General features: G+C 37.9%; 1 protein-coding gene across 1 annotated transcript in view; it reads right to left on the bottom strand.

Moving 5' to 3' along the window:
* Positions 1 to 9520: 9520 nt before the first annotated feature.
* atrnl1b (attractin-like 1b) overlaps positions 9521 to 13910 on the bottom strand; it is an 84962-nt gene continuing 80572 nt past the window's right edge. The window contains exons 28-29 of the mRNA XM_042507654.1: positions 12748 to 12862; positions 9521 to 11632 (exon numbers count right to left, since the gene is read on the bottom strand). Coding sequence (XP_042363588.1) covers positions 11508 to 11632; positions 12748 to 12862 — 240 coding nt within the window. The 3' untranslated portion in view covers positions 9521 to 11507. The remainder of the gene's footprint in view (positions 11633 to 12747; positions 12863 to 13910) is intronic.

Genomic DNA, 13910 nt, shown 5'->3' with positions numbered 1-13910 from the left:
TTACTGCTTGCAATTCAGTTTAGTTTTACTTAGTTCCCTGAGCAGTGTCATTATTAATTTTTGTTTGCAGTTCAGTTCAGTTTTAGTTTGTTACCAGAGCAGAGTTATTATAGTTTTTATTTTTCATTACTTTTTTTTCCCCATTTCCAATTTTTGTTTGTAATTCATTTTAGTTTCAGTTAGTTTCTAGAGTGGCTTTTCTTATTTCAGATTAGTTTTTATTGTTTAAAATGTTAAAATGTTAAAATCATTTTTAGTAGTGTCCCTTTTCGTTGGATGATTTGTTTGTCTTTTATTATTATGATAATATGGGGGGTACTTGTCAGGGGCAATATTTAAGAAGTTCAAAATAGGTATCATAATACAACAATAGCCAATTGACTCAGAGTCATGTAGATAGGCTCAAATGCCCCCTTGTGCTTGTTATGTTGAAAAATTTGACCAAATTTACAAAGACCTTCCTTCTGTTTTTCTTACAGTATCATTTCAGATAGTTTACTTTTTTCTAAAGTCTACTTTTTATTTTTACTTCAGTTAAATAAAATGTGTTTTCTTACATCTAGGTTTAGTTATCAGTTTAGTTTTAGTCAACTAAACACGCTTGGCTGCAACTAACCATTATCTATTCATTATTAATAAATTCATAAACATGTAAAACAGAGAAAATGCAAGAAATCCTCACATTGGAGAACTTCATTGAGACTTCATGATATGACCTATCATCTGCCATTGTGACTACATAATACAGTAACATTTTGATTACAAACATGTGCACAAATGATCAGGAAACATTATTAATTGCAATGTGAACTCACATGAATTTCTTAATATTTTCTTCATTTGCCTACTTAAAAATTTAAAACTTAAAAATGCTAAGACAGGTCAAATCAAATTTAATGACCAACCTTTTGTTACTTCTGGTCCTTAAAAAGATTGTTGTTAACATTATAGAACCTCCAAATGACTGTAATTAATAAGCACAGCATAGAGTAGAGTTATCCCTAAAAAGTGGGTTTGCACTTCTAAAAGCTCTCTTTGACAAAATCAAATTGCCAGTCTGTGTGCTCAGAGCCAGTGATGAAAAAAGGACTTCTAAACTTTAAAAAAAAAAAAAAAAAAAAAAGCCCTTACTGAAGAGTCTGGGTCATCTTCATGAGTGATACTAAACATAAAACTGTGGACCGCCATCCCACTTAGCCAGTAGTTCAGCACCACAGAGAGTGCCACTTCCACAAAGGGCAACCTGGGGTGAAACTGGAGAATATGACACCAGCTGTTCTCAATCAAAGTAATGACTATCCCACATGAGAATTACCTCCAGCATCCCTTTAAATTACTGATGGCTGTTCATTTTCCATGAGAGGGTGAGAGTCTGGAGTCTCTCCTTGCTACTAACCTCCTATCTGTGTGTTTACTGAGGCCATGTCTTTCTGGTTTAGTCACAAATTAGCTGCTTTTGAGCTTACACCCACTTCATCAACAAAGTACTCATCAGCTTTATTACTGTATAATGTCATTAGGATTTTCCTACTCCTACTGCAAATGTGTTCTGTCAAGTATGACAAGACATGTACACAATATTCTGCAAAATGTGTCCCCACAGTAGTTATTCTTTGTTAGCCGATTTCATTTTGGATGCAGCAGTTACATCTAAGACCTTGAGTTGACACAATGTCCTTCACAGAAAGGGGTGTGCACCCAGCTGGTGACTAATCTTTACAGAAACACCATACCTTAAATGACTCTCTAGATGAGTAAACCCTGTGTTTTTTAAGCTATCTGATATTACAAATCACAAAGAGGAGATTTATTATTTAAAACATTATATGTATAGAGTTGATATTTGGCAACTATAAGCTCTGACTCTGGCACTTCCCACAAGCATACACTCAGCTGAGCACTCAAAAGAAATTGGGGAGTGGCAAAAGGAAATGTCCTCCTCAAAGGCACAGAGCCAGACAGAAAGCCGGATACAGGCTATTGTTTAATAAACTTAGACAGATATATTTAAATCATGCCATCCTTTCATGCAGCTGCAAACTGAAACAATGTCAGATATGCAGCAAATAATAACTTTCAACTCAAAAATATTGAACTAACAAAAAACACCATTAAGACAATGTGGAGAAAATCAAATATCAACATATTTATATCCATACCTTGATATTGATATTGCGAACAGTATTGTAGGGTTGTTTATTGAAGCTTTAAAAAAATTTACACAATGAAACTTTTGATAAATTATCATCACTAATGTGAGCTTAATAGCAAAGTGAGCTAGAGCAGCCTGGCAAGTTAAGAACATTACCGTACATTGCTGTGATGCAGCCTTTAAAACCAGAAAAAGATAACACTTTACAACAAAACCACAACACTAATATGATATCCAAAACCTAAGATGATCTAGTGTCATATTACAGTTTTGATATTTATTATCCAGAGCAGTTTTCCTTAAATGTTATATAGCACTGAAAACAGAAGATGATTACCAAGACACAGATAAAGCTTAAGGTTGGCAATGACTGAAGGTGAGTGCAACAGCAACTATGTGCAATTGATAGAAGCTCAGCAATTTGGAGGTTACTTTTTTACGAAAAACTGTACAGCAAGCTGTCTCATAAATGGGTGTAATCTGTATACATAAGTACACCCTCCACTACACCACTGCATAAACCCATGGATTAAGCTAAAATCTTATGTAACTATAACCATGATGAGTTTGCTATGAAGCCAATACCACAGAGAAATTGTTATGTGTTTGAACAGTGTGGAAGACAACTATTTTGCATCCCTGACGCCAATAATAATGCCCTCCTTTACTACAGATCTGAGTATGCAGGAAGCCAACAGAGCCCACAAAACAACAGCAAGGGGGAAATTCAGCCCACAACGCTCATGATAACTCATATTTCACAATTATGGAAATCAAAATACCATAATGCATCTGTCAAACCACGACAGACAAATGAGTTCAGCCCCGAAAATGGCATACCAAGCAAATATTGCATATGCTGTATGTAGGCAGCAGAGTAAAAGATGAACTGGACAAGCAGCAAGGTGCTAACATACATGAAGAGCAGCTGCATGACATAACCTGATATTTTAAGGCACACAAACACAGAACACAACTCTTACTGTAAACATAAGTCTTACCTTACTGAAGACAAGCTGCATCCTTCAGACTTTCAGCAGAGGACAGGTGGTCCCAGAGTTGTCCATAGTCCACAGAAAACAAGCAACTTCCTGCTTTAAAAGCGTGTCTGAAGCTACCTTAACAGCTAACAAGGAGTCCACCTCAAACGCCACTGTTCCTCCAGAAAGCCGTCCTGAAGTGACAGCAGAGTATTGTTAGAGAGCAAACTTAGCTTATAACCGTGTTTACACGTATTTATTAGCATTTACTTACCTCAAAGTTACAAACGAGTTTGCACGAGCAGCTCGACAGCTAACGTTCGCTTAACTTCAACAGACCAAACAGGGTGGGCAGTTGAAATAGCTCTAATTGACGCAGGTGTGCTGCTCACCTAAAATACAGTTAAATAGGCCTACAGTTAAATTACAAATAACATAGCAAATACAATACCGTTTCTGTTTCCAGCAGTGTGCGGAAATATATCCGCTTCAGGAAAATGTATGACCACTTAGACATCTTTCAGTGTTAAAAGTAGTACACAAGTGTCCAAGTGTTCAATTACCGGCGCAGGGAGGGCCGCTGTCCTCGCGCACATACGAATGCGCAGAGCGGATTTGGTTTCCTACGAAAATTCAGTGCAAATGAGGTTGAATATAATAGTACAATGAAAGCAATAATTTGAAAATTAAGGTACATGGCCAACTTAAATTCCTTATATCCACTTAACCTTGCCAGCGAGCTGCTATAGATATACACCACGATAAAAATGAAAAAAATCTAAGTTAATAAATTTACATTTATTTGGAGTAACTACAGGTAAATTCAACGCGATCCACCCCGTTCTTCCGATTTTGCCGGCGGCGCCTGAATGCAGCATTAGTAGTTTGACTTAACGCTTTGAACAGTAGGAGGCAGCACTGAGACTGCAATCATTACCACTTTGCTGTGCAATGTATACCATACAACACTACAATACAATATAATATAATATAAAATCGTCTTGTCTTCATGACAGTAAACTTACTGTCACATTTGTTTATCATATTGTTTGCCACTATTTGTAGAACCAAAAGTCTCGTATCAAAAAGCAAGAATTACTAAACTATAATGGGATCTTGAGACCTGTCTTGATGCTTTTCCAGATGAAGTACCCAAAAGCCATACTTTAGTAGTACAAATATCTTACCAGAAAATGACTTGCTATAAGTTAAAATCACCTATTACAATATTACTTGAGTAAAAGTATGAAAGTATCTGATATTTACTGTACTTAAATATAAAAGCAATTTGTGATATTGAATGTACTGAAGTACTGAAAGTAAAAGTGCATGTAAATGCTGTAAATAAAAAAGCAAGTGGTCAGAATTAGAGGACGATAAATCAAAGGATTTAAAGAACAAAATCTTGTTCTCCAAAAGGGGAGTAAAAGGTAAAAGTGAAAGTTGATAGAAATATCAAACTCATGTAAAGCACAGCTACTCCCAAAACATAATGAAACAAAGTAATACTACTTTCTTACATCACACCACTGCTGGTAATATATCTTATGCTACACTGAAATGGGGTTATGTTTAATGTTTATAAGAGGTGACCATATGAGTGCCCCCCTGATGTGGTATTCACAACAAACTCATGACTATGTGTACACAACTTCCCATGTCATAAACACAAGTTCCATTTAAACACGGCAATGCAACCAACTGGGCAGACACACCTTACATAATACTGGGCGAGAACAACACAGTACAGTACATTACAACTCACCGCACATCACTGCAGTGAAATGCACATAAGCATCCATCTGTGCTGTGAAGCACTGGACAAAAGTTCCACCAAAACTTTTAATATTTGGGTAAAACCTTTGGGTAAAATCAGTTTTTCAGTAGTTATGACTAGGGTGGCAGTGGCAGTCATGATACACAATAAAAGATACACACTACCTCACAGATGTTTGTTTTTTTGTTTTTACCCTCCCTATTTGGTGTTAAACACACTGGCATAAATGTCCCCTGAAGTTTAGGCCTGGACAGTTTGATTTACAATGTGCACTGGCATCGAAATTCTTCCAGCAGGATTATATTGGAAGGTTTGGCAGATCGGGCTTCTGACACACCCCCGTGAATTACACTGCTGTAAGTGACAGATTAATCACCATCTCTGGGTAATACTGGAGACAAACCAAGACAAACAGGAATAAAAATCTATACTCTTCCATCATAAGTGAATCACAGAACTAAAGAGTGTTCATTTCTGTGCTGACACATGTTTTGCTTCGAGATACTGACATGCATTGGTGAACTCATAACCTTTTAGTCAGTGCGATACTACAGGTTATTTATGTAGTGCCCTCTGGTGGTTGCATTAAGTGCATTTTGAATACTTACGCAAAAGACAAGGGCAAAGTCTCCCCGACTTTATCCAATTTATCTCAGGAACATTTTGTAATCGTATCAGGGCAAAGGAAACTGAATTATGTGCTATTTATAAGAAGAAGGGGACACAAATTGACACTGATGCACAGTGATTTGACTTTGTCACCAGAGGAGAAAAACATAGATGACCCAAAAGGTTTTTGGTTGGTTTGCTTTCTTAAAGTTGTCATTTAGAGGGATAAAGTAAAAATTAGATAACAGAATTAAGATTTCAGCTTTGAATGATGAGTTCAAGTAATTAAGCCCAGTCGCAAGAACAAAAGGTTCACACTGCCTTCTCATCAGATTGAGGATGGGCGGACTGACACAGAGACAAAAAGACTGCCAAGTGGCCAAGGAGCAGACCACTATTCAAGACCAGCTGTGTTTTTATATGACCATTTCAGCAGCACTTACGCAACAACAACCGCATGTTTTTACGGCCATATCAACACATTTCCTGCCGTGGTTGTAGCGACATGACATGGTATTTTCATTGCAACGTTGACACATTTTCAGGTGTGGTTAAGTTAACAACAACCAGTATTTTTTCACACAATTTTGGTACATTCACAGTGATAGTTGAGGCAACAATAACCAGGTACTTTACAAGACAAAGTTAGCACATTTCCAGTGGGAGTTGTTGTGACATACGGGTATTTTTTAAGGCGAAGTCAGCTCATTTCCAGAGATGGGTGTGGCAACAACAACTAAGTATTTTCAAGGTGAAGTCTCCACATTTCCAGCGGTGGTTGTGGTGACAATACCAGGTATTTCAAGCCAAAACATGATCTTTTCCTCACCATAACCAAGCGTTTGTTTGTTGTTGTTTTTTTGCGTAAACCTAACCACAAGATTTCAACATATTGGCTAATAATGAAACCTACAAATGTAACGTTTATTCATGGTTTGCAGAAATGTACAATACCGAAATTCATTCTGGAATCTGGGTTCAGTAATTACTTTAATTTATTCAGTAATTGTTGGATATGAATTATTATTATTATTATTATTAACAGGCTTAAATAGAATTAAGTACAAATCAATATTTTCAAAAGCCAGACAATATGCCCATCAGGGTTTGGAGCAGACTGGAGATGAGTTTGCCAACAGTGACTCAGGCTCAGCAGCACAGCAGTCACTCTGAATATTTTCAGCACATCCCTCTCCAGTACTTAGCAATGACCTCTGTTCACTCAACTGTCATTTTGAAAAATAACAGCCAGTCACACCTTGGAACAGCCAACAGCTAGTTTGGTGAAAAGCCCTCAGACTGAAGTGTCTTCCTGGATCTTTCTCAGACACGGGGCCAATTAGGTGGCCCTGCCATTAACACGCAACTGTTAGTGTACAAAATCTCAATCATATTCACAAGAACTTTCCTAATAATTTTGTTTACATGCATTTAAAAGCCAACAGCTTAAAAAAAGTGTCAATGTCTACAATATACAAACCTATACACATGGTGTGCATGGTTTCCTTGTAGCAGCCTTGCATAAATCCTTAGCAATGTGCTGAAGATTTTGTATCCGTTTACATACAGCTATAGCTTGACATTTGTGTATCTAATCTGTGTACTTCAGTGCAATCCCTTCTGAGCTTTTCATTTAAGTAGCTATCAATTTTGCCTGTACAGTGTGTCATTTATTCATCATTTTTTAGTCATTATGTGACTCTATTGCTATCTGCACAAATGGCAAAAATCGCACTAATGCACCTACTTCAAAGAGATGTCTATTGTCAGCATCACCATAACAGCAGGGGAGGACTTAAGGGGAGTCATACAGCACTTCACAAGTAAGACTGGCAGCCATCAGCACTACAAAATTGCACAGCACAATGAAGCCCTAAGACCACCTGTCACCTCTAGAGCTGTCACCTCCTTTTAACATGCTAGAAGTGCACACAGGGCATGTAGATCCTCTTTTAGCAAACTGAGGACATGAGCTAAGGTCTGAAAGCTCTCTTTTCAAAGTTCATGCTTGGTACTTGACAGAGTTAAAAGAAACATGTTTTCTTGACCACGCAGTTGCAATCCCGCTTAAAAGGGGACGCTGTGTAAAACCTGAAATGTGAAAATCTTCATAAAGGACACACATTACATGGCCTTTATGAAGATTTCCTCCTTGTGCCCTTCACACAAACAGCAGCACTAAATGGGTTTATCTTGTCGGCTTTCTTGCCATCAGCAGCATTATAATACAACCACACTCCTTTAGGGTACTATAGTGGCTTTTTTCCAAGAGCGCCTGCAGCTAATAAGTATATTGTTAAGTATAAGTGAGGATTATCCAGAGTAGCTCTTTGGCAGGCTGCATCCCCTTTTCTTTACATCCTTGTTCAAATGCACACCACTGATGTTGAAGAGGGAGCAGAAGCACTCTGAAAGGTTGTTGGCACAGTGAAGGACAAACCTCTTAATATCATCTTTAAAGGAGGCTAATGCAGCATGTTCTTTTTTGTCACATGTCTAGCCCGAGGTGCACCTTGCAGGTGAAGTTTTGAAAAATGAAAGATGTTGTTATAGTTCTGACAGCATGCCTGCTGAATATTAAAAGGAAAAACTAGCTTTTATTTAACCTTTATTTGGTTTTTGATTAATTTTGCCTGTAACAATACAGATCAGATGATAAACCGCCTAGAAAAAGTGTTCATTGATGTGTCTAGTTTGCTTTATTCTGTTTTTAATTTGACTTTACCCAAATAGAAATTTTAAAAAATGCTTTTTTAAAAAAAAAAATGGTTAGTGGGTTTAATTAAGTCATAGGCTTGGAGCCAAAGCCCCTTTTATGTTGCCTGTTCAAGGTGGGAATGTCATGCTGATATGCCACAGCACCTCTCTGGTAAAAGGTACAGTCACAGTGTGGAGGCAGAGTTGTGTCACCTTTAAGCCGGCAGCAGATGTAGTAAGAGCAGCAAATTGACATCTGTGTAAAGGGAACAGCCGGCAGGATCGGACAATGGCCAGGACAGGTATGACATTGGTTGTATTACCAAGCGGGCCAAGAGGGCACAGGCCCAGGGGCCCAAACTTTCAGGGGGGCCTTTGGCCTTCACATGCCAAAATGTCACTCTAATTTAACAACCAGGAGGAGAATCAAAATGAGCTCAATGAGATACAAAAAGATCACAGAGAGATGCAAGGGAATTGAAGAAAGACACAAAATCAGCCTAAAAATGGGCAAAACAACCACAAAGACACACTTAATGACTACAAAGAGACAAAAAACAACCACAAGGGTGCAAAAATGACTATAAATGGACACAAAATGACTAAAAAGACAAAATAACCACAAAAAAATGTGTGAGGACTACAAAGAAATGCAAAACCACCGCAACCACCTGTGTCTTGCACCTAGGTAAGAGAGATAGTGGTGCCCATTGCATATGTGTAATCAGGGGTCCTTTGTCTCATAATACGCCCGTGGTTGTCACGCTTTGACGTGTTGTGCTTGCGATCCACTGCTGGGAGATATAAAAGGCAGTTTGCAGCAGTTAGCAGCTAACTCAAAGAAGAATAACAGTTACCGAAAAAGTCCGCAAATGGGGTGACAATGAGGTCCGGGAGCGTCCTACCCTCTGAGCTGGGGACAAGATCAGAAGATTCTCCCCTTTAAATAACAACTTCATCAAAATACCAGCCATTAGATCATTTCAACACATACATTCATACAAATTTTAAAAGATAAGACAGTTTATCATACTGTGTAGAGGTCTTTCTTTTTTTTTGCAACTTCTTGCACAGGCAAAAATACAAAAATTCAGGTCTGGGTTCTCTCTCAGATACTTTCAGGGGGAATAATTATCTTTAGCTGAGGCAGTCAACCAGTGTTGAGCAGTCGGCTATAGAACACAATTACAAATTGTAGGTTTAAGCTTCAGAGACAAAAACACCAGACAAGCAGACGGAGAAGCATAGAATTCAATGTCTGTATTATATGTCCTACTATGTGAAAAGACTTGAGTACACAAAAGATTTTCAGGTCTGTTTTTCTTTTTATTTTCTGGCATGTTGTCCATCTTTAAAATACACTGAAGATTACTGATATGCAGTTTATCATCTTTTTTCACGGTACAGTGAGACCCTGATTCCTGTGTAATGACACTGTTATAGGATTATTCTACAAACACAAAATAAAAACACATTAGCTGGCATACTAGCCTTATGAAATGCATCGTAACGACCACTTTGCAACAAAAAAGCAAGACAATGCCCATACAGTCCTTAAAGATGCACGATTCAAAAGGAGTTTGACATTAAAACAACTGATTTAATTCAACAACATAATCAAGTTAAATGCTATTACACAGGAATCTGTTAAATATCAAAACAAAAAAATATTAACAGAAATGCTCTTTTCACAAGTGTAGCAAAAGACTTACAATTTATCGTAGATGAAATAGTAACAAGTGACAAGGCCTAAAATAAATGATAATCTCTTGCCATTCTGTCATAAAAACCTGACAAACACAGGAAATCTCAAGAGATAAGAGTGACGAAGACTCACATTTGTTCCAACAAGACACTGTACAGCTCAGGGTGGAGGTTTCAGGGCTAAAAATGGTCGACAGCTTTTAAAATTCTGCAGATCAACATGTCCTCCTCCTTCCATGGAAAGCCAAGGCATTATAAAAAGGTAACGGAAATCCTTGTACTCAAAGATGGAAATAAAGTCATAGCATCAGAGGGCTCTTAAAAAAACTTACAAAACAAATTAGTAAACAGCCAGGGGAGCATGGTGTCCCTGGTCTGATTTCATTAAGCAGATGTCTTTCTCCAAAATCTATCCACCACACCAATCCAAGGGCAAGTTAAAAAACCTAATGTCCAAGTTGCACAGCAAATGACACAATAACAGACTACAGTAAAGAATCGACCAGAACTTCAGTGTTTCTCTGCATCATTCAACGTCTTGTTGTGAGCACACTGAAAGAACTGATCTTGTAACAAATGAAACTTCCAGTTCGCTAATAAAAAATGCATTTAAGTGTTCTAGAGTTTTGGAGTTTTCCATGCTTTAGTTTGATGACTGATGCGTTGTTCGTGCCGCCTCCAGTTTGCACCCCTATGCTGCTGGTAGTAATTGCAGTCTCATGTCTGCAGCATTTTGTATATGTACTCCACAGAAAATACAGACTTTAGCTTCAGCTGGGTGGATGATACATATGTACAGTAAATGCTATAACAGATAATTGGCAGAAGTGGTGTGACAAAATACTCTAGCTGTGAAAACACTGTGTGTGGTCACGGGGTGTTAAAAAGAGTCCTGGCCTAGCGCATAGCTTCCCCCATGAAAAAGGCAGAATGATTTCAGTCCATACAGCAAAGGCTTCGCATAAGAACTAAATGCTTTAGCACCATAGAATACCACTTGTTGGCAAGCAAAAAGAAGAACAAAAACCCCATAGGCAGCATGTGCTGGATGTCTACCAGCCTTTAAAAAAAAAAATCATCTCTTGTATTTCCAACACGTAAGGGAAATTGATTAAACTTTGATACGACGTAACGTACAGATACGTTTGCTTTTCCCACTTGCTGGGCAAATGGATGATGAGGTGTGGCAAAATCTCTACAACTGAAGCTTCAGTGGGTGCAGATCCTCCTGACTTATCTGTCTCTGATGTCACTGATGGCAGGTCCCCTTTAAGCGCAGACAAGTTTTGTCATGATGTCTGCCAAAGCTTATTTGGGCCCAGTAAGGTGGAGGAAAAGTTGTTCCAGAGATTGGAGAAGGATTCATGTGACCAGAGATTGATTTATGCAGATTTGAGCAAAGGGGCAGAAAAGGTAAGCAGGGTTGTGCTCTTGTGGACTCGCGGTAGCAGCCAGATGTAATCTTTTACATGTAGCCATGGGTTGTCTCTGGAAAGGCCTCCAACTGGGACCTGTGGTATATTGGAACAATATGACCTCAGATGGTATAAAAAAGTGACCCAAATGGATTGACGGGTTTGGGTTAGACTCAGACGCAGGTGCCTTGGTGTGCAGGAGGAAGGGCTTTTCGGTTCTTTAAACCCTGGGACTTGTCCTTAAAATCTGTTGGTTTCTGCTGTGAAATGTCTATCAGCGCACTGGCAACGATGAGTCCTAAAGAGAAAGAAAAATGTGAGGATGGTGAAACAAAAAATCTCAAGAACCCAATTTTATATAGAACATATTGCAGCCTCTAAGAACAAATGTTTCTTTTTCTTCCTGTTACGATCTTACATTAGGAATGGTTGTTTTTTATGTTAGCTTATGGTTTAAGCCATTTGCTGTATGTGACATATATTCAGTATAATTCTGGTGGTATACAAGATGACTGTATTTTATGTTTGAAATATTGTATTTTAAATGTGGATATGCTTTTTGAAAAAGGTAATTATTGAATTCATTTACTGGGTCTTGTGACCTGCTGACTCTTATGATATGAAATTATGAACACCAACAGATTTGGGTCACTGAACCGAGCTAAGCATATAGCTGGTAATATACACTGCATTTTTGACTGTGAAAACAGTCTGTTGGTTTTAAAATTATTTATCAAACAGATGATGGTATGTCCAGGCTAAAGGCATGACCTCTAGCTCTCCTTATGTAATAAAGGGTATGCCCCAGGGTTCAATCCCAGGACCACTCTTATTCACAATTTATATACACAGTATTTGTCAAAATGTGCCCCATGTAACTTTTCACTTGTATGCAGATGCTACTGTTACTACTCTGCTCCAACAAAGTGTAATGCTCTTTGTCAGTTCTGAAAGGCTTCTGAGTCTGTACCACAAGCTTTTTTTGAGTTGAAATCTATTTTGAATCCCCAAAAAACAAAAGTCATGTTTATAAAATGAACCTTCTATCTACATACACACACATCCAGAGCAAAAAGGTTAAAAAGTAGTTTATTTGTCAACTAATAATGTGCAACCCAAAGCCAATCAAAGTTTATCGAGAAAAATGAAAAATGAGTGTGGTAAGCATCACTCACTGCAGTAATGTGCTGTTTTTATTGTTTTACCACATTTCACCTTACAGACACACAAACAATATACCTGTGTTAGGTACACCTTAGGTGTGCCTAATTGAAAAATTGAAATCACTTAAGTTTTATAATTCAAACAAAAGTTCCAATATAGAATATATATACATATATTTTTTTTTTTATAAATGTGATAGTTTTGGGGCATATAATTTACCAGTGATGACATGGTTAATGTGTGTGTTACCTGACTGTCCTGGAGGAGGTAAGTCTGACGGTCCAGAGGGCAGACGCATGAGGACAGTCAACACAGCAGCTTTCCCTCCTGAACATGGTTCCATTGCAACAGGTTTAGGTGCACCCTGAGATGAGAGACAAACAAACAAACAAAAAACACACATGTGAAACACAATTTCAAGAAACTAAACTTTTAAAATCAGAAAAATGTTCACTGGTTTATTCAGTTTATTCAGATCTGTATCCTGCGTCCTTCACAGATGACATCAATAATAGTAACTTGTGTTAAGGTGTGACAGAAAGACGCATGATAGAAGTACTTTATTGACTTGATTGGTACAGAAACCCAGTGTCTCTTTGGCAACTAAGCTTAAATCAAAGTGATGTTGAAGTCACACTCGGAAAGTCTTGATAATTGTTTTCTACAACATCTTGTCGAATTTTCTCTTTTGGGGACCAGCAGGCCAACACTCACTGATATTAGCTGCTGGAGTTGTAGCATTTAAGACAAGACGCCCTCCTCCTGAGACAAATGGTTTGATTGGTCACACAACAAAAACACTTGTGTGTGTCCCTGTCAGACAGTCCATGTGTTGAGACAATGACCTACCCTCTCAGTTAATGGCCAAAACTGCTTGTCTCAAGCGTGAAAAACATGTCATCCTGATAATGAATGTCAGGGGTTTCACAGCATGTTTTGGATGAGGGGATAGAAATTGGGGAATAATAACATGTCTGAATAGAATTGACTTTTTTTCCTCAGTGTCTGGCTGAATTTAAAATGGAGATGGAGTCTGCAGAGACAAAATGGTAGAAAGGCAGAGACGCACAAGCACATGCATTAAAACATGAGAGCATCAGGAGTGGGATGTGCTAATTTGTACTACCATGTTCCTCTGGAATATGTTGTATATTGCAGCCGCGCAAACAGGAAAAAAAAAGATGCTAATTTGAGTATTCTGAATGAGGATTAACTCTAAAAGCCTTGATATACTGAATATGAATAAACTGAATGATACAGTCAAATATGCAGATTTCCTTTGATCAAAAGTCAGTGCAATCTTGTTTCCTATAAGGCATGCAGTGTAATTTTCCATGAAACTTTCAATTAATTTTGGCATTTTTTGATGCCATAGTTAATAACAACAGTATGTTTATTAGTTATATGGTGAT

This window comes from Plectropomus leopardus, chromosome 19 (assembly GCF_008729295.1).
Source record: "Plectropomus leopardus isolate mb chromosome 19, YSFRI_Pleo_2.0, whole genome shotgun sequence".
NCBI lineage: Eukaryota > Metazoa > Chordata > Actinopteri > Perciformes > Serranidae > Plectropomus > Plectropomus leopardus.
Note: the sequence above shows the minus strand (reverse complement) of the source record. Positions and strands in the feature narration are given on the sequence as shown.